Source organism: Parus major, chromosome 21, assembly GCF_001522545.3.
Source record: "Parus major isolate Abel chromosome 21, Parus_major1.1, whole genome shotgun sequence".
Lineage (NCBI taxonomy): Eukaryota > Metazoa > Chordata > Aves > Passeriformes > Paridae > Parus > Parus major.
This window is the reverse complement of record NC_031789.1, coordinates 6,955,843-6,977,142: the sequence shown is the minus strand read 5'-3', so window position 1 is coordinate 6,977,142 and position 21,300 is coordinate 6,955,843. Positions and strand designations below refer to the sequence as shown.

The 21,300-nt window shown below is 45.3% G+C and overlaps 2 protein-coding genes across 2 annotated transcripts in view; both read right to left on the bottom strand.

Annotated features, from left to right (window-relative positions):
- Window positions 1–5,069, bottom strand: part of TMEM201 (transmembrane protein 201) — a 22,860-nt gene extending 17,791 nt beyond the window's left edge. Inside the window, exons 1-2 of the mRNA XM_019008775.1 lie at window positions 4,965–5,069; window positions 1–101 (exon numbers count right to left, since the gene is read on the bottom strand). The exon at window positions 1–101 is cut by the window's left edge and continues 6 nt beyond it. Coding sequence (XP_018864320.1) covers window positions 1–101; window positions 4,965–5,038 — 175 coding nt within the window. The 5' untranslated portion in view covers window positions 5,039–5,069. The remainder of the gene's footprint in view (window positions 102–4,964) is intronic.
- Window positions 5,070–8,729: 3,660 nt separating this feature from the next.
- Window positions 8,730–18,927, bottom strand: SLC25A33 (solute carrier family 25 member 33; the record flags this gene model as incomplete). The annotated part of the gene is made up of 7 exons (XM_033519283.1): window positions 8,730–9,294; window positions 9,927–10,207; window positions 11,756–11,822; window positions 12,614–12,714; window positions 13,751–13,828; window positions 16,133–16,312; window positions 18,839–18,927. Coding segments are annotated over 7 exons (999 nt in total), but the record flags the coding sequence as incomplete, so codon positions are not given.
- Window positions 18,928–21,300: the final 2,373 nt, after the last annotated feature.

Sequence of the window (21,300 nt, the reverse complement as noted above, 5' to 3'; positions counted from 1 at the left end):
GCTCGCAGTTGGGGCAGTCCCAGCAGTTGCGGTTCCCGTAGGGCACCACCGTGTCCTGATTGCAGAACCAGCAGTTCACTGTCACATGTGTGGGCTTCTTCCTGCAGGGAGAGGAGAGCTCTCAGGCAGGAGCACTGAGCTCAGCTGCTGGAGAGCAAAGCAATGGGTTTCACACGGTGAAATGCAGGAAAACAGGCAACCTTCCCATTCCGTGTGCTTAATGACGTGACTTGGAGTTGTCCTTTTAGCAATGGAAAGACGGAATGTTAAAGCAGAAATAATTCTGCCTGACAATCATACCTCTGTTCTAGTACCATGGACATGCCAGAACTTTAGTAACAACCTTGTGATTTACCCACTCTGTTGTTTTTCAGGGGCGTATTTGGGGTGCGAGTCCTCTCCATAATCAGCAGTGCTAGTCCAAGAGAAGGTGTAGTAGAATCGATGCTTAATACACAGGATTTCAGGAAAAGGAAGTCAGAATCCACAAGAGCTGCCTGTGATGATGCTCAGAAACCCAGGAAATGGGCTCATGGTTACAGTTCTGTCTGCCCCGTTTGGCAGGAAAATTTTTCAAGGACAAGGGCACATCACATTATCCTGAGGTTCCAACACTGTAAACAGCTGTTTATTCACACCTTCAGGTACTAAAGGAACTGAGGAATCACCATTTCATCTTCTGCTTTCATGCACTAGAACTGAAGGGATAAAGACTAATGACCTTGATCCATGAGCCCCTTGTTTTCTGAAGCAATCCTGTTAAAGCAGCAGCCAGTACAGACAAACAGGAGTGGCCCCACCACAACAGGTTGTGACAGATGTTTGAGCAAGAACTTCAGCAGCTCGACCCCTGAGCCTGCCTGCTAGAGAAGCTCTGCATTTGTCTCAAAACTCGGTGCAATGCCCAGGAGGAGCCTCCTGGCAGGTCAAGGCACCACAGCCCAGCTGTCTGGGTTTATCAGAACCAGTCCCAGTCACACTTCCAAGGGAGGGCAGCTGCTCAGGACTCGCTATGGCAGCTATGCAGACAGATGGAGCCAGCTGCCACCAGCCCAGCTCCACCAGGGAACGCAGCTGTGAGGCTCCACTGCAGCAGCAGAGAGGAGCAGGGCAGCAGCCAACAGGAGCCAAGGTGCTCCCAGCTGAGAGCAACTTCCCCCAGCTCCAGGAAATGTTCTCTGCTGCTCAAACATCTCAAAGCTGCAGAAATGCTGTCTGGCACCCTGCAAACAAACAGCCAGACATCTCTCAGCCATCACCTCGGTAGCTGGATCTCCACAATAAACATTTTTCCCATTCCCATTTCCATAGACTGTGCCTTGAAACTCAATTCATAAAATATCAAACCCTCAAGCAATGTCTGAGCCTCCTGTTTAGGCACTAACAATGAGGATATATTTGAAATGAAGCACTGAAAAAGTCAGAATGTACAGAGGATTCCCTGCCAGATGCTGGAAGAAAATGGCTGGAGCTACTAGGATGACAGATTCTCATCTCAAAATAGATGCAAACACCCACACCCCTCTTAAAATGAATATTCCCTGCTCAACTTTCTTCACTGCCAAGGGGGCTCAACTGATCTGAGTTAAAAATATCACTGCTAAAACTAACAGGCAAAAAAAGCCCAAACCAAACCAGCCCAGAGTTTAAAGCAGACAAATCTAGGTTGATAGCCTGAGATCTCCATGAGCTGTCCAAAAGCCAAGCACATGTCAGAACAGCCAGATGAAGGATGGACAGCAACACCTGCTGTATTAGTCTAATCTCACTATCACAGGTGCAAAAGCCGTGCAAATATAACAAGTAGGCTTCAACCACTAATAATACTAATACTACTACTAATAATAATAATACTAATAAAACCAATAATACTTCCTTCTGTGAGCCTATAATCTGTTGCCACAGAAATAGGTTAAAAAAATCCCAAATTTCCAATGTAGTGGATGCAGAAAGACGAACAAGGGGAGAAAAAAGTTGTTTAGGCAAGAACATGTAGGTAGCATGCTAATTTTCTAGTAATTGGGCAGGACTGAAAAACCAGAAAACAAGTTCTGCATTTGGAAAGACTCTCAAATACAGATGTAACTACTTTGGAGCTATATTTACCTTGACTGAATTCAGGCAGCAGCTGAGGGCAGTGAGCTAAAGCACACACTGCTTCTAAAGTCAGATCTTGGTATGAGACTGACATCACAAAATTGAGCCTTTACCATGTGCTCAATCCCTTGCAAATCAAAAGGCAAATCATCCCTGAGGAGTTTATAATCTACCACTGTAGTAATCAGAACCAGCTTCACTGGACAGAAAATCTCCCTGCAAACCAAAACCTGAGTGCCAAGAAGTGATTGAGTTACTTGCAGCACAGGGAGGTTCCATGCACAGCTGACTTGCTGTGCTAACTCCCCGTGTAACCTGCACACCCAATCAAGCTCAGAAAATATTCCCAGGCTCAAACAAATTGTTTTGCAGGTAGAAAAGATTTGATTAAGACAAAATTGAGGGTAAAATACCTGCAGTAAACTCAGTTATGACATCAACACCTAAATGTCTGACATTGCTCAAATACTATGACAAAATGTTCCTTTGTGAGAAGCTGCTGGATTCCTTCATTTTGCTCACAAAAATCAGGCTGCAGCTCTGCAGGTCCCATTGACAAACATTGGTTAGCAACTACTTTGTGTCTGTCATGTCACACAAGGAGAAACTTAGGCTCCTTCCAACTCCCAGCACTGTTCACTACTCCTCATTCATACACACACTGAAGGTCATGCTGAAGTCCATGCTTCTAATGGACTGCCAGAACAACAGTCAACCTTGATAAGTGCTGGCAATTTTAAACTGGATTTGTAAATATTTTTATTTACATCTACTCCCCACCCTCTTTACTACCAAGTCAGAAGAGGAAGATGTTTACTTTTCTGTAGTCTTGAAAGAAACCACTGGTGATGTGCAGCTCTTCGCTGGGTTACCAAGGATTAGAAGAAAAACCCAATTCTCCATTAAAGGTATTTAAAGCAGTAGTCTTCATTCTGGGACAACTGGATTACAAAGCCATTATTCAAATGGCTATGCCAGCAAATCTGAACAAAAAGTACATGGGGAAGAGGAGCTGTTTTGCACAGATCACTTCTGATCAAACCACATCTGGTGGCAGCTGGACAGACCAAGTGCTGGCACGGCACTGTTGGCACCCCTGGGTTAGGAGCTCAACTCCCTGGCAGGGAAACTCGTGGGTGGCACAGAACAGCTGCCAAACTCCAGGTGCCCATCACCTGACAGTAAAGGGGTCTGTCAGGGAAGACCCAAGGTTAAACCCCATTTGCCAGTGCAAGAAAAACACATCACAGCTGCCCAGAGTGTGAACTATAATAGAGATGCATTTGCTCAGAACTAGCAGCTACATAGACAAGACTTAGCTACAAGACCAAATTTCTAGTACAGTGATGTAAGTTAGAATGCAGCCTGTCCCCTCCTGAGAGCCAAACTTGGTGTCCTCTCAACCAGGAAAAAGGTGCCCAGTGGACTTAGGCAGGGACACACACGCAGTGATAATCACCCCAGGTTCTGTTCATATCTGGACACCAAATCTTTCACCTTCCCGATACACAAAAAGCAAAGGCAGCATCATTTCTATGTCTGACATCACGTCTGTGTCCCTTATTAAGCTGTCCTCGGCAACTATGGCAGATCCATTCAACTAAGGCAGAATAAGAAATTTGGAACTATCAGAACACTACTGAGAAACACAAGCATGTAGCCTCAAAGAATTATCAAGACCACCTGAAAGAATTTACTGGCAGTCTTCAAGGACTTGGGAAGAAATGCTTTCCATTCCAGAGACCTTTTGGTGAACTTGAGCAAAACAAATCCAATCTCCTCCCTCAAAAGGCATGTTAGCCTCAACTGGGTCAAAGAAATCTTGCCTGCTTCACTGGGATTGCTTTAGGCCACTTGGATTTCTTGGCTACCCTAAATATGTCATAGAAATGCCAAGTCCTGTATATGGGCTAATGTCCCACTGATCATTGATATGGTTAAATAAAGAGAAAGTGCTTTAGAGCCAACCTTAGGCATCATATTGAGGATGTAGGAATATGCTTCTCTTACAAAGCGTAAACTTGAAGTAAACCTTAACACAGGGAGCCCTTGGGACTGGCTTGTCTCCAATAGAAGCACTTAATAGATGAGCAGACTGCAAAGTCAAACGCTGCTACAAAGACTGAAATGCCTTATATTCCACACATCCCTATATTCCTTTCATGATCTGCTAGACTAGAATCTGTCAAATTCAGCTTTTCTCCCTTTATGAGATCTGAATCATGACATCTGTCCTGATGCTTTTCAAGCCTTGTTTTCAATTGCTCTGAATTTGTTCTAAGGTCAGGAACGTTCTGTACAATTAAGAAACAAGTAACCAAAGAATTCTGGTCCCTAATCAATAATTTTGACTTGTATAGACTCTCCCCAAGCTCCAGCTCTGTGCTAACAGCGTTGTTATTTTAGAGACCCGTTCCCCAGCAATCCTTCCCTCACCCCACATCAACCAGCCAAAGGAGCAGGATCTTCTCTTTCCCTGCCCCGAAGACGGCAGGAAACAAGCGGGGAGTCCCCGGGCAGCGATGGGAGCGCTCACGGCTCGCAGGCTGCCCAGGCCGGCACACAAAAGCCATTCCCGGGCCACGGAAGAACGCGTCCCGCCATTCTCCCACCCGATCCTGGCGCCGAGCAGGAGGGGCCGAGCCCCCACAGCCGCCTGGGGCCGGGCCCGGGCCCTGCCGGGGCTCTCCCGGAGCTGCTCCCACAGCCGCGGGCCGGCCGGGCCCGGGCCCCGCGTGGAGCCTTCCCGCCGCCGCGGGCCGCATCCTGCCACGGCCCTGCCTCCGTCCCTCCCTCCCGCCTTCCTTCCCTCGCCCCGTCCCTCCCTGGCTGCCTCCCCGTCCCCGCGGGCCCGGCCCCGGCCGTACCTCCGCGCGATGCGGTAGAGCAGCAGCCCCGCGGCCGCGGCGCAGGCGGTGACGCCCAGCCCGGCTCCGTCCATGCCGGAGCGGCCGCGCTGGCCCGGCGGTGGCGGTGCCGCTTTGTAGGGGCGCGGCCGCCCCCGGCCCGCCCCTCGGCCCGCGGGGGCGGTGCGTGACTCACGGCGGGGCCGGAGTCGTGCGGCGGGGCCGCCGTGAGTCAGCGCCGCAAAGGCCGAGATCGTGGCGGCGGGGGCGGCCCGGGCCCGGCGCGGCCCCGGCGTCCGTGCCTGGCCCGGGGAGGTCGTGCCTGGCCCGCCGTGCCTGGCCCGGCGCCCGGCGCACGCAGCTCACAACGGGGACACCGCTGCTCCTGGATCGGACGCGGCGCTTTCTGGGTGACAACAGGGACGGGCCCCGGTGAAGGGCGGCTGCCGCAGGCCGGCACTGCACAGAATATCCTCAGCTGGAAGGGACAACCCAACCCCTGGCCCTGCACAGACACCCCAGAATCCCTGCCTGGGCACCCCTGGCAGCGCTGCCCAGACGCTCCTGGAGCTGCGGCAGCCTCGGGGCCGTGCCCGTTCCCTGGGGAGCCTGGGCAGTGCCAGCAGAACCTGACACAAATGCATGGCCTTCCCTCGGGCCTGCCGCTCCCAGAGCCAGCAGAGCTCCGTGTCTGCCCCTCTGCCCTCAGGGGATGCTGCAGCCCTCGGCCCCCTCGGTCCCCTCAGCCCCAGCTCGGAACGGGAAAAGGCTCCAAAGCCCGCAGCAGCTGCAGCCCCAGCAGCACCAACACGCTGGAAACGAGCGGGCTCTACAGAGAACTGGCACCCGGCAGGAGCTGTCCCCCAGAAAAGAAAGTCTTTATTTATTCTGTGGTCCCTCAGCACACACAGCTGGCAGCTGCTGGTCTCACAGAACTGGAAACAACTGCTGGTATGACCATCGTGCTCTGCTTTTACGTGAAAGGAAGAGGTTGAGATCTCTGCAAAATAGACCCAGCCTCAAAGTGTGTAGCTGTTTTTGTGATTAAAACAAAAGAAAAACTTCTCAGCAGAATAAAGTTGCTTAAAATTCAGGAGTTCCAGGTTATGTCAGCATCATGTTTTTAAAAGGCATAAATGGAAAAGCTCTTCATGGATAAATATTTGTGCTGCCAGTACATTTAAGCTTAACTATGGTTGGGCTCTTCACTGTTCCATGTCCATCTGCACAGATTTAACCATGAAAATTAATTCTGCAGAGTAACAGTGAATATTTCATCTTAACAAATTTAAAAGGCACATAATTTTTTCCATCTCTCTTCCATTGTTCAGTGCAATTACTTAGGGATTGTATTATGAGACCAAATGATAGGGAAAGAAGGAACAACCCACCCAGTCCTTTGGCACACCAGGCGCTCCTGGACTGCAGAGCTGGTCTGTTTTCCCTACACAAGTCCCTCCCTTCCTATCAGCTCTATCTGTACTATCAGTCCAACCAGAAGTGCATTGTTTAAAATTTAGTTTCCTCCTTAAAGGAGCTAATGAGGGATTTCTGCAAAGGGCACAATCTCAGTACAAGCTTGGAACACAATTTCCAGCAAACGCAGATATTTTGAGGGCTATCAAGGCAACCACAGATATCTAAAGGGAGGCAGTCAGTCTTACAGTGTAAGGACTTGGGAAATCCTTCCAAAACTAAATTAACCAACACGAGCAGCTCATAACATTGCAGCAACAGTATGTGTGTAATTTCCATTTAACTGTTAATTTATGACTGGAAACAGGCACAGTCCTGGTAAAGTTCATGGAATCTCTGTGGTCACTTCAGATGGCAGCAGTTTCATCACCTTACTGATAGAGAAGCTACAAAGGGTTTAGTAATGAAGCCTTTACCTACCTTCCATGAAAATTACTTTCTGTAGAAGCTGGAGGAAAGAACAGTGAAAAATTCCTTTAGATTGACTTTGACAAGCAGAGAAAGGTTGTTGGTTATTTTTAAATTCAGGTATCGTTTTGGAAAATGCTACTTCAAATTCTTCCCTCTGGTAATAGGCTTATTCCATACTCAGTGACATCAATGGGATTGCTCACAGAGCATCACCTAAAAATGGCAACTCTTTACAGGGTTTAAGGAATCAAGGGTTAGTGAATTTTAAAATTCTATTAGAGAGAGGAAGGAAAAAGGATTTAATGATACTAATTCAGAAACTATTATCTCTCAATATAGCTTATTAACCCCTTATCAAAATAAGACTAATTCTGTCAGGATTGGTAGCAAAGCTTAAAGGACAAAAGCAAAAATCCTACAGAATTCTTGATTTCCCATCAGATTTAGGCAAAACAAAAATTTTTTCATTTTCTCTTGCTTTCTCTCGTACCAAGTCCCAGACTTCTCAAAAGGGTTGGAGTTCCCTCCCCCTCATTCTCAAAAGACATCAGCAGTCTACACATTTCACTAACAGTTTAGAAGTGAGCTAGTGCACTGGAAGTACAGAGAAATGCTAATTTAGGAAAGCAAATCTCAGAAATATGTTTCAGAGTAGCAGCACAAGTGTCCTAGTTCTCAAAAATAGAAACACTGTTTGACAGTTTTGCCTCCTATAAAGAGCCTGAAGCTTTAGCTGCTCATCATCTCCATAAAAAAAAAGCCATGTCAATTTTTACTCAACTTTTTCCTATTTTAGCTTAGGGGGAATGTGATAAGTTATTTCCAGGAAGACATAATAGAAATCAGTTATTTTTTGCAGTTTTGCCTCATAATGAGGTACACACACACTCTACTCTTCACACTAAGCTCCTACATCACACTGATGTCAAACATGACCTCAAGTACCAGTCATCAGCTGGGGTCTACTGGCAACAAATGGGAAGGTTTGAATCCAGTTACCAGCTCATCCTATTTCTGCACCAAAATCCCAGCCTGGGAACTCCACCTGATCAAAGGCAGCCCCAGTGACCCCCAGGCTGTCTCCTGCTCCTCCCAAGCCCACGCAGCATCTCTGCAGTCAGAGCTGAGCACACAGCCCTGCTCAGAGCACGAGCAGCTCGCTGCTGTCACCAGCAGGGAAGGCCAAAGCTGGGCTCAGATGCTGCAGTGTTTGTCTCAGCTGCCAAAGCAAACACCACTAATGAACAGAAGGGCAGAGCAGGGCCACAGCAAAACACCAGCCTACATCTGAGCTCTAAAACGCATCATCCTGCACTACCAGCAGTAATTCATATGCCACACTTTATTCACAAGATGCTGCTGCAATACAAGTGGTGTGAAGACTGCTGAAATGAAAGCATATTCTAATGTTTTTGAAAGAACTAATCTCAAGTATGCAGGATATTTGATTTATAAGTGAAAAGTAAGAATTGGATCATGAGAACCATTGAAAATCTTTCCCTCTGCAGGGCAGCCACAGCCACTGACTGTCCTTACACTCTCAGGCCTGCACCAAAGCAAGGTCTAAAAGCCACAACAGATCTCTTCACACCCAGCACCATAACCATCTATCCCAAATGCACAGGGGACACAGAACTGAAATGATATTCTTACTAAAAGCCTCCCACCATCATATTGCCAGTGCAAGAGATGCTGGTGTGCACAGTTCATACCATCAAAACACAGAAACAAGTTTGTCCTACACTGAACACCCCAGGGTGTTCACATAGCAGGGAACGATGCTCCCTGAAAAAACAGGTGCATCCATCTCAAACTTACTTTGGTGCTTAGACTATTACAGTGCTCAAAAGCAGAATGACCCAGTTGCAAGGAGAAAGTTTCAAATGTCCAAGCCAGTTCTCCTGTTTAAATACAGTTTTAATGAACATCAGTCCAAGAGATCACTTCATAGTATGAGGTACATTCCTTGACCACATATGGCTGTGCTTAAGGAAAAGGACAAACATATAATTAAATTAAATAGTGTAATTTAATTTAGTAGCAGTTTAATTAACATCAAGTTAAAAAAAAAAAATCATAATTAACTATTAACATTAGTGACTTGAGACCTTTTAGAAAGCATGAGTCCAAAAGGAAACATCCACAGGTGGTCACAGACTTGTAGTGTTTCCACCAGCACTGCCACCTGCACCAGTCTCTTAAAGGACTATTTGTTCAATGAAGAAATTGGTCTTCAGTCTGTAACAGGAATCCTGGCTCCACTACTTTGTGTGGTCTTCCAAGAGATACACAATTAACTCGTAGGTGGACAAGACAATGGCTGTGTTTGGGATCTGCCTGATGAGCTGGGCAAAGAGTCCTCTGTAGAAGGCCAGGTAGCCCTCTTCCCGTGCCACCAGCCGAGCTGTCTGCATGAAAGTCTTGTACTTGGTGCCCTCCTCTCGCAGCCGTGTCCGGATGACCTCTGCACAACAGGGAACCAGAGCCCAGAGTTACCAAGGAGAAATGTGCCAGCACAGGAAAGCTCCTGTGTGCAAACCCCAGGGACACACAAACCTTCTGCAGCCAGGAAGCCTGGACACACTGCCCTTCAGGCAAGAGGAAGAGTTAAAGTGGAGCTCTCTTTCATGTGGAATAAATAAATGATTTTCTCATTGAAGCTAATACAGATCTAAATGCTTTACTGATGCTCACATAATCAATATTGCTGCTTCTACACAACCATACCATTCACATCTATCCAAACAGACTAACACCATTCAGTCCCCAAGTGCTTCCCACAGCCTGATCACAAAATCCCAGAGGCTGTGGGTACTTACCCAGCTGAGGCTACTAGTGAGAACAGAAACATTAGGCAATCATTTTTTTGGTGGTTTTTGAGTTGTTTTTAAACTAGCAAGTCCCAGTCACCAACCACATGTCTAACTAGGAGTAGTGGGACCAGAACTGAAAATGCCAGTGCAGAAGCCAAAGTAATGTGCACTTGGCCCTTGGAACAACTATTTGTTGTTTATATGAGTTTTACAGCCCATCATTTGTCTTGGATTCCAGGCAACAGCTGTTGAACTGCACTCATAAATAGAAGGGTTAACATACCATGAGGATAAGCAATACAGGAGGCACAGCCCTTGGAAACAGCAGCAGCAACCATCAGTCCAAAGAAGCTTGTCGAGGTCCTTTCAGTCCCGTTAGAAGAAGGGGGCAGTTGGACTTCCTTTAAGTGCTTTTTTAAACTTTCATAAATAGCAAAGCAGATAATGGTCTCAGAAATGCCTGCATAGGAGGCAGTCAGGCCCCTATAGAAACCACGGATACCTTCTGTCTGGTAAACATATCTAGCACACTGCAAAGCATTCATTGGTTTGGAGCCCCTCACTCTACAAAACAAACAGAACAGAGCATATCATGAGCAAAGAAAAACAATATTAAAAAACCCCAAACTTCATGGCTTTCGATACTTTTCCTAACTATGAAAATGGTTCTCTAAGTTTTACTCCAAAATTCTCCTAGGAAAGCTGCACAGGGCAGGACCATGATGCTAAAAGTGCACACTTAGCTTTGCTACTTCACTGATATACACTCACCATTCCTTCAGCTCAAGTTCAATCTAGTCTGTCACAGTTGACACCAAGGCCTTAAAAGACAATAATCACTGAAGAGACACTGCTGTGCCAAACTGCTGATTCCATTTAAAGCCATCTTCAGCAGGCCAAGAGACAGAAGTCTGCTGCATGAGAAATGATCCTTCATTTTAAGAGGCAGCACTCAGTTCAAAGGTGCCACCCTGCAAAGTGCTGGAATTAAGTCTTATAAATTATTTATAAAGTTGTGATTTATAAGATCCTTTTAATCTGACCCAGCATGTCCTTGCAGGAAGGAATTTCCATTCTAAGCAGTCATGTTATATTAGCAGAGTCCCTTATTGCCTTGATATCCACCAGTGACTGTGAAGCATTCAACTAAAAGAAATTGCTGTCAAATTCCCTCTTCTGGATGTGTGCTTAACAGTAACACAATGGTGAAGGAGGAAAAGAACATTAAACCACTGCAGCAGATTCTTACTGTTTGTGGGAGGTTTTATGAAATAAACTGCTGTGTCTTCATCCCAGTTTGAAGCCAGCACCCTTTCTGTTACAGCTACCTGTCTGAGCTGGGATCAGTGAGCTTGGCTGGCTGCAGGAACACTCACCTGAGCTGGGATCAGTGAGCTTGGCTGGCTGCAGGAACACTCACCTGAGCTGGGATCAGTGACCTTGGCTGGCTGCAGGAACACTCACCTGTCTGAGCTGGGATCAGTGAGCTTGGCTGGCTGCACTAACACTGACCTGAGCTGGGATCAGTGACCTTGGCTGGCTGCAGGAACACTCACCTGTCTGAGCTGGGATCAGTGAGCTTGGCTGGCTGCAGGAACACTGACCTGACCTGGGATCAGTGACCTTGGCTGGCTGCAGGAACACTCACCTGTCTGACCTGGGATCAGTACAGGTGATGTTGCCCAAAGGGACACACTGCACCCTCATGCTCAGCCTCCCACATGAGCTCCTGTCACTTCCACAGCTTCTGTCACTGCTGTGTCAAAGCCTTCAGTCCTCAATACATCTATCCTCATCATCAACCCCAGAACTACAGAGGACTCTGTAAGCAGCAGAGAAAAACAATGCTATGCTAAACTAAAGATTTACAGTGAAACCAGAGGCTGAGCCTAACCCAGAACTCAAGGCAACTCCCACATCCTTCTCAATAGTTTCTGTGCCTCAAACTGAAGTAAGACACACACAGAACCTTTAGTTTGACCACACAGAAACATGGCTTGAAAGATAGAACTGAGAGTCAGAGAAAAGCTGGGCAAGATCTATCCAAGTACAAAGAGCCTGAAGAAAACCACAGAGGTTCAGTGGCTCCTGTGCCCCCCAGCAGTTACTCACCTCCTTTCCAGCTGCATTCTCGTTTTCACCATCCATATAGGGTTCATCAGGGAATTTGTGATAAAGGCTGAAAAAACAACACCAGAAGTACAGCTGAATCCAGGCCACAGTATTGCCATGAACTCTGTGCAGTGAGACACTTCTTCCACCAGCTCTAGCCAGAGGTGTCAAAAGCCACACAGGTGCACAGCTCCCAGTTTCATGTTAAAATTCAGGAGGCATCAACCCATGGATTCTTCCTTTTTACACCTATTTTAATATGTGTGTCATGCTCCTAAAAGCTGTTGCAGACAAGATCCCTTCCTTACTGACTGGTTTTGGAATTCCAGCTGAAAGGAAGCCCGTGGGAACCCAAACCTGACTTGGACTCGTGTTCCCCAGGGCTGTAGGTGGTGCCATTGAGCCGCTCATTAACAGAACCCACCCCTAATTAAGGAATTACTTTGGGAACGGTTATTTTTAATGACCACTCTGGTGACTGAAGATTGAACTAGGGGAGCTCTTCTGCAGTATTTTTCCTACAAGAACGAACTATTTTTCCCAGCCTGGTAGGAAAAATACAACATCCTGAAACAATTTGGCAAAAGCAGTATCAGAAGTTTAATGGTGTTTACTAATATTTTTTCCTTGCATTAAGAGACATGACCAGAGCATTGCAGTTGGAAAAAAAACATCCTAAATTAGTAAACAACAATCTAGAGATATTTCTGTGCTGAACAGAAAAACAGTTCCTCTGCAGACAAGGCCAGCTAGGAGCTAGCAAAGTCCTGGTTTTTGGCATATGCCACCTCAGATTAAGTGCACATTTTCAGCACCTGCCACCCACTGGCCTCTGTTCTTGGAACTACAAACACTTACCTGCAGAACCTGCAGAACAGACGTGCACAATGTTGCTGTTGGGCACAAACATGCTGTTAAACTGCTCTTTGGCTTTGGAGTAGCATGCAAAATAGACAGCTCTGTGGGGGAAAAAAGAAGAAAAGCAATGTAATACAGACAATATCAAATTAGACAATTACTGTTCTATGCCCAGCCCCCTGAAGAACAGAACTCTCTCTGAAGAGGCCTCCACATGACCACTTCCATCTGCATGGACACAGGGGTTTTTGTTTTCTTTCTTCCATTACAGTTCTGTGCCACAGCTTGACTTGACAGCCACAGGGCAGGAATATTTTGCTATGGGAGGCAGCATGGTGCTGCAGACAGCATGAGTGAGCTGCATGGAAAAGCAGAGTCCTGCTGCAAAGGTTACCTGTGCACAACCAGGATTCCCTGCTGCTGGAGGAGATCTCCCACCTACCAGGCAAGAGGCCAGAGAGGGAGTTCACCTCTCTTCAGGTTCCTTTCTAACTGGTTGAGTTTCAGGCAGAGAGCATCTGCCAATATGCAAACTGCTAATGAGTTTTATCATTTCCTAGACAGATCTTTGGCCCTGCCAAGAAGGGGACAGTCACAGGGAGAGACCACTGAGGTGCTGTAAGATTTCCAAATGCAAGCAAACTTCTGCTGCTGAAAGAGGGACACACAGATCATTTGGGGAGTGTGGCAGCAATGAGACTCCTTCCCCTCAGCTGCACTTTCTCCTTTGAGAAGAATTTAGGCAAGCAATGCTCAGAGAACAACTCCTCTCCCCTGGCACCTGGCACATGTGTTCAAGGGAAACAGGACATTAGAATAATGCAATTATTAACCCCACAGCCCCTTCTGCACTGCTTTCTCTTCCAGTTCAAGCACAGCAGTGGCTCTTGCAATTATGTGGTACTTAAGTATACTTGGCATTGAAGTGCTTTATTTACTGTGCACCTTCCAGTGTAATAGAAGTGTAAACCAGATTTTTATCAGTATTTCTTGATGTGTACACCGAGCAGAATACAAACACAAATCTCAGTTTACAGATGGGATAACTTCATGGCCTATTATTTTGAATCACAAATGCACTGTAACATTTATGTTGGCACCTTAAACATGGCTTTTAGCAATAGTTTAACTATTTACCTTGATGGTGCAACTCCAACCAAGTTTGGACCCAGCCCTCGGAAGAGTGACCTTGGTCCTTCTTTTTCCAGGATTGACCTTAAAATAAAAAACAAACAGGGAGGGACAAGATAGTATTTGGGTTAAAAGTTAGTTTCTTGTTCTGTCAGGCAGAGAGCCAAAGAAACTACACAAAAGCAGAGTATGACCTGTGAAGCTGTTAGATTTTAATCTATGTGATATACTTCAAAATAAGTGGAATTATACACTGAGTAAAAGCCACTGTACCATAAAATTCAGTGCTCTACAGGCAAATGGGTATCAAATGGCACAAGGTTATAATTTCCATTCTTTGAAAACTGTCAGGAACTGAGCTAGTTTCATGGAGAATCCGGTGATAGTTGACTCTGATGAGCAAAGAATATTTTTAGTTTTCTCTGTATCTAAGCGATTCAGAAGTTTGGTTCCCGTACAGTCCTGCACAGAGAGATGGAAAAAGAAACCCTTTTTCCTTTCCCAGTTACCATGGGATGTGCTTTTGCCCCCAAGAAAGCTGAATGTGGCAATCACACTGCAAACAATGTGAGTGCACAGCGGGCCAGACAGCAGCTCTCTTAACTGAGCTGGCCATGGGAAAAGCGTGCAGGAAACTCGGGCTGACTCTGGGCTCTGTGGGCAGCTCACTGCACCCACCACAACTGCCAGGCTTTCACAGTTTGCTCTCCAGGTCATTGGCACTGCTGAGAGAGCTCCCACAGATTTCAACCCAACCTCATTACACAGGAGGAGATACATGAGCTTCTGAAACACTTTTGTTTTCTGCAGCAGAGCTGAACTTTCCGTATAAACTCCAGGGCTGAGTGTTTCCAAGGAGACAGATCCCCCAACTACTTGTTCTTTGTCACTTAACAGTCACGACTGCAGCTTCCAGCTGGGCTAACTCATCAGAATCTTAAATGGATTAGACAAAACCAGCCTGTCCTTCTGGAGCGCTTTCTATCAGCAGCAGCCTTAACCTGCCCTCTGGGTACCTGTTTTCTTTCCATTTACAGCACTTCAGGCCTTCCACACTTTTAACTCCTTTAACTCTTACAGAGCAATTTCACTGGTAGGGCTCTAGTGGCTCCTTCCTTAGCTGTACAATTTTCAGAAGCCATGAGGTCCAAGCTGTGTCCAGCTTGGCAATGATCAGAACTGAGAAAGGGATAAAAGAGTAAAAGCAAGGGACTGAACTTCACTTCTTTCTTCCTACATTTGTATTTTCTCAGGTCATAATCAATAGCATTATCTGCTCTTCACAGATGCTGCCTGCAAGAGAATGACAGCAGAAATACTTTGCTCTCACTCCTCAATCCTCTAAAGTAATCAGGTTGAAAACTTGGCAATACACACAGCTAAGCAATTCCTGAAGTGAAATGAAATCAAGATCCCAGTCACCAAACTTAATGAGCTTAATAAATATATAAAAAGGCTGACCCATTTTAAACCATTTCTTCGCTCCCTTAAAAATAAAAGACAACTCCAGAAAAAGATGGGCACAGAGGATGAATTAAGATCTTTCTGCCTTAAAAGTTTTCCCCTTCTTTAGTCACAACTGCCTAAAATCCAGTGCTGCAAGGTGAAAAGATAGCAAAGGAAAGGGCATTAAAATCAAAGCAACTGGCACTGCCTTATGCATTCAGTCACGAATTGCTCTAGACTCACCTCTGAGTAGACAAAGAAATGTTTGGCAGGGGAAAGCAGGCTGTTTACAATACAGAAACTCAAGTCCCAGAATGACTCCAGCCAGAGAGCTCTGCAGAGAATTTGAATTAGCACTCCAGTGTTATATAACTGTGCAGCTTCTCCCCAGGCAGTCTGCCAGGCGTGCTGGCCTTACATAAAATCATTCAGCTTGCACTGCTGGTCGGTATTTTCCTTGGCACTCCTGCCACCTGACCTCAGCAGGACCTCTGCATCACCCTGGGGTGCCCAAGCAGCCACACAAACTCAATCCTTCTGAAGGAGGTCTGACCAAAAGTCCATGGTGCTTTTGTACTAAAATACAGTAGCTGAGATTGTCATAGTTGCTGCTAGAACTATTGAGCACTGTTAGATAATTTCACATTTCCTCCTCTTTATGAACACACATCTGAAAGAGAGCAGCTAGAGCATCAAACCCTGCGGACTGAAGCACTCAAGGCTTTTAACAGAGGAATAGATGGGACTGATGCATAATAATAATAATAATAATAATAATAATAATCAGCAAAGAAAACACCTAATAGCAGAGGAGAGCTCAGTAAGCCAGTGACAGTTGAGAAGATAAAAGCCCCCAGGATCCCCACACAACATTGTAATTTAGTGAAGTGAAACCTGATCAGTGTGTCAAGGAATGGTGACTGAGAGGGGAGCAGCACTCACTTGAGAACACTGAAGAGCCCAGGGGATACAGACGTTGGCCTGACCATTCCTTCCCCACTGATGGTCCCCAGCTGCACCTGGGGGTAGTAGACAGTCCTGAAGGCCAGTTTTGAAGATTGAAGCCTCGTCTTTATCACCTCTAAGGGACAGGTAAAGATGGCTCCAACTGTTCCTCCACACCTGCAAAGTGCAATTCAAACACAAGTCAGAACGTGGCAAGTGTTGCTGCCCAGAAGCACAATCCAGTCTGCAGATTGGTCTCCAGTTATTCCACACTCTGGACAAGCCTTTGGGACACAGGCAGCTTTGGCATTAGGCATTAGGCAAGGCAGACTGTTCCCATGCCCTGGGGGAGACTGCTAAACACAAAAGTGATACCAGTGCTAACAAAACATCCCTGATTGACCACGGGGTCATGGGACCATTGAGTGGTCCCATGTCCTGCCAGGACTTGGGAGTTGTGCCTGGAAAAACTTCCAAGGCATCCATGTTTCTGTCTGTCTGAAAACAGACACAGCCTTGGATGGATTTTTCTTATGGGAAGCAGGAAGCTGCCAGATGAGAACGAGTCACTGGGGATTAGGACACTACAGAATGAAAAGAAATGATATAATTCTTCACCATTTCAGTACTTATGATTAAAGAACTGTCTTCAGAAGTAGCAAACATCAAAACTACACTGAACTAGGCACTCTTAAATTAAAACAATGGATATCAACTTCTTTAGGTGGGAAGGAGGGAAGGAAGCAGCAAGGATGAGAAGGAGCATTGGCAAACAGAGGAACAGGGCAGAAAGGCTCCTAATGAACAGGCCTCCCATACTCTGATAACAGAAGGATAAAAATGAAATACCATACACACATGACCCTATAACAGGCATATATTTATCTTAACACAGTCAGACTGAGCCTCAAAAAAAGCATGTTGGGCCAAGAATATAAAGTGTATGAGTCCTAATTTTCATTTTTATCAGTGATCTGGAAAGTGACTGGTCAAACTTTCTCTCTCTGCTGCTGTTCCTCTTAGGTAATTGAATGTTCCTTCTGGCAAACTTCATGATTAAATATAATGCTAAGGTTGGCTAAAAGCTACTATATCTACATTTTATTACTCAAACACACTGGGATTTAGGAAGACTTAACTAAATATTCTGGATTTCTCGGAAAGCCATTTACTACAGCTGAACTGACTAGGAAATATGTTCTTTGTTTGCACAAGTGCCAAAGCACGTGATTGCTTCAGAAACCTGTGTTTACGATTTTCCTTAGAAAACACTAGGGGTCAACAACTTGACTCTCTTTGATGTTCATGTGAAAATGCAGTTTTGGTAGTTTTCCATGAAAGGGAGACGAACTTTAAAAAATAACCATCCTCTTTTTCTTGTGTATAAAAACCCACACTGCTCGGTAAAGAACACTGCATGCACTAATTTGGGAACAGAGATCCACAGAAGGACATTAATAAAGGTATTAGTGGGTATTTTCTAAAGCCCTTTCCAGACATAACTACCTTCCTAAGAGAATCTTTTTTTAAACACGAGGGAAAGGGCAATAAAAGAACGGCAAAAAGATCCAAGCTGTAGATGCACACCAGCTCATGAATGCAGCTTATTTTGCCTGCTGAACCAATATATTTTCTACAAACAGAAACCATTCTCTGCCAAAGCCCCAAGTCCCCACACTTGCATTAACAGCGTGGCCACCCAGACTGTGCAACCACAGAAATCAAGGTTCTTTGTGAGGCTCAAAGAACACTCCAGACCTCATGGCCAGGGAACACAACTTCCTCACCACAGATTTCACATTCTGCAGGATTCTGTCCAAGTACGACCCCAAACTGCTTTTCAAATGCAAATGCATCCACCAGAAGCAACTGCTTTCATGGAGACTGGGAATATGATTTAACAGCATTGTTCAGTGAGCCCTTGCTCATTCCTCTTCCTTGCTAAAAGGGACAGAAACCTAAACTAGGGACAATCCACACATCCCCAATGACAGACACTGAAAGAAAGAACTTTGCCTTCATCCCTCTGAAAGCACTTATGCTTTTGAATGTTGACTGAAGTCACTGAGTTGATCATGGAACTCGGTCCACAGCAGCTGAAATTGTGTCATTTGGCTCTGAAACACTAGAGCTCACAGACCTTATCAGGCCCCTGACTATTCTGTGTACTGAACAGGGCTTGGAGCTGAGCCCTCTGTGGGTCCATTCAGCTCAGGAGGAAATGGCTTCAGCTCATCCTTCTCTCTTTTGTCAGATGCATCTCACATTGCTCACGTTTCTCTGAAATGACATTTCAAGGGGAGGAGGCCCATCAGGAATGGCCTCTCCAGCAGAACCTTTCCTTTGCCACAGCTCAGACATTACCTGGAACAGAAAGTGTTCTCAGGGTCCCCCCCACTGCTGCCTTTCCAACTGTGTCTATCCAATAGAGATACACAGACGTGCAATTAACTCGTGACTAATCAACACAGCAACTGCAAGTCTGGGGGAACTTCATGAAGGTAATTTGATTTTCTTAATTCCCAATTCATTTATCTACCAATGCTCCAAAACTGTGTATTCAGTCTTCAGTCTCCACTTATTGCACATTAAAATAATAACTTTGACAGTAATAATCCATAAATTCAGAGCACTGAAACTTTATTTTCTGTTTCTGAACTACCAGCTGCTCAGTCTAGTGACTCCTTGCTCCACAATTTTTACCTTCTCTGGCATATTCTCTCCCACCTCAGCTGTCTTCTTGCCTTCCCAGTCCATTCCTTGCCTTTCAGCCTTTTAGTTTGATAATCCAGTTAATTTATGCAGCCTTTAATATTTAAGTACTTCTGCTAATGTAGATGTAATCCTCTGACATCCAGCATGACGAGTTGGTATCTGCAACACCAGTTTTAACAGCTCAGAGTTTATGTTGCCACTGGAACATTTCAAACAGCAATTCTCAGAGTGTCACCAGGTGGACACACAATATAAATATAAATATAAAATATAAATATAAATATAAATATAAATATAAATATAAATATAAATATACTGCAGATAGTTCAAGCAAGGACTTTGATGCATTGGGCAGCTTTTTCAGATGAGAGGATTTTCCTTTGCATGGGAATTCCACACATCATCCCCTGAAAAACATCACACTGCACAAAAGAAACACTTTGTATTCCTAGGATGTTCCAAATGCCTACATCTTGGAAAAAAAGGAGAAACAACCTCAGCTACATAAACAGCCATAGACCCTGAAACATTCAGGGATATGAAGGACGATATATTTGAATTGGGAAAATCGTGAGCTGCAATCAAGACAAAACCTCCAAGCCCTAATACTGTGAGTCAGGGTTTTTTTGCTGCATCAGTGCAGAACAGTTCCAGAGATGTTAAAGCAGTGTCCACTGCACAAGCCTCTTGCAAAAATCCTGAAACAATGCCTAAATCTCTCCTTAGTGAACAGGATAGAAACCCCCTGGAAACAAAACACCATGGCACAGTATTTTCAACAGGTCAAACATGGTAATGTGGAGATATGTAATGTACTCTCTGTTAACAGCTGAAGAAAAATAATTTACTTCCATAAGGAGAACTTTGTTTAAAAAACATGCAGAGGTCACACATATCAGAATCCAATTCCCATTTTTCTCTTGCAGCCAGCTTTCTATCTCTACAGAATCCACCCCCAAAGTATCAATGACCTGCATTTGAAATAAACTCTCAGCACCCACTAGCACAGTTGATAAAGATGCCAAGAATCTTAATTAAGACTTACTTCATCAGTCCATTGAACTTCATCAGTTCAATGCTGAATGTGAAAGGATGTCCTGCAGAACAAAGATCTTCCAGTGAAGTACCACTGACTTCACCAAGATCACAAAGATGATGGAGCTGCCTGGTTAGAGCAATCACAGAGTAACATAGAGTAACCAGCCTGACACATTTTGCAGTGTGTTTGAAATGATACTGATTTTCTAAAACACACCACATGCTCCAGCATGACATGCACAGCAGAAACAGCAAAGCAGGTTCTACCTTTGATGCTTCATTACTGCATTGTCCACACTGTGAACAAAACAAGCTTCTGCATTCTCGGCTGCCAAAGGAAACTGGGCATCAGAACAATACAGACTGTTCCTAGTGCTTTAATGTTATTAATCTTTCACTCCATTTCCACCTAATTACGTTATCAGGTGTAGGTATTCCTGTAAGCATTTCCTGTGTTCCTTGAGCTGCCACACTGTTAACGAGGTAGGGAATGCACAGAAACATAAACTAGGAGCAGGGTGAGACAGCCAATCCCAGCACCAACTCCGGGTCCTGGACCACACACACATCCTCAGGTGAACCCTGCTTCTCTGCACTTTACAGATGGAAACATCCCCAAACTGTTTGTCAGCATCAGCACATTGCTTAACACTACCACTTCTTAGGAAATCTCTGTAGTAACCAGCATTCCTCCAGCTGGAAAGATAACACGAAGTAACCTCTGCTGCAGCAGCTTTTCCCAAACAAAAACAAACAACAACTGCTCTGACTTCAGCAGGGAAACAGGAACCCTGACTTGTAAACACACTGGTGTCTGCTGTGCAGCTCGGGCATCACTGTCTCTGCTGCTTCTGAAACCTTCCCAGCCCTCAGAGCCATGTTCCCACCAGAACACCGAGAGGACTCTTTGGTTTGCTGTTGCTATTGGAAGCCTGAAAAGGAACTAACAGAAACTGAAGGGCCAAGGAAGTCTGTGTCTGTCTGCCTGAATAACCTGGTTAATAGGAAACCATCTCTTTCAACAACTGCAGAGCACTTTGCAACATTCAAGTGCATTTCATCACTCCCAGCCTCTGAAGTGCTAAACATTCTATTCTGGCCACTAAGCCTATCTAAGGCTGGCCTGCCTGCTTTGTGCAAACACAAAGGTAGGAATTCCTTCTTAATCTGACACCACAGCCCATCCCCACCTTCCCAAGAAACCATCACGATTTGAATAACGCCTCTATCAAAATTACTTCAAGTGATGGGTTCCTTTTACTTTCTCTGCAAAAACCACTTTACAATCGAACAAAGCACTGGGATCTTTGCAGAAAGTACGATAAATCACTAAGGAAGATGTTGACCTCCCAGCACTGGACTAAAACACTGATGAGTTTAAAATTCTTATTTATTTATAGTCTGAGGAGTTA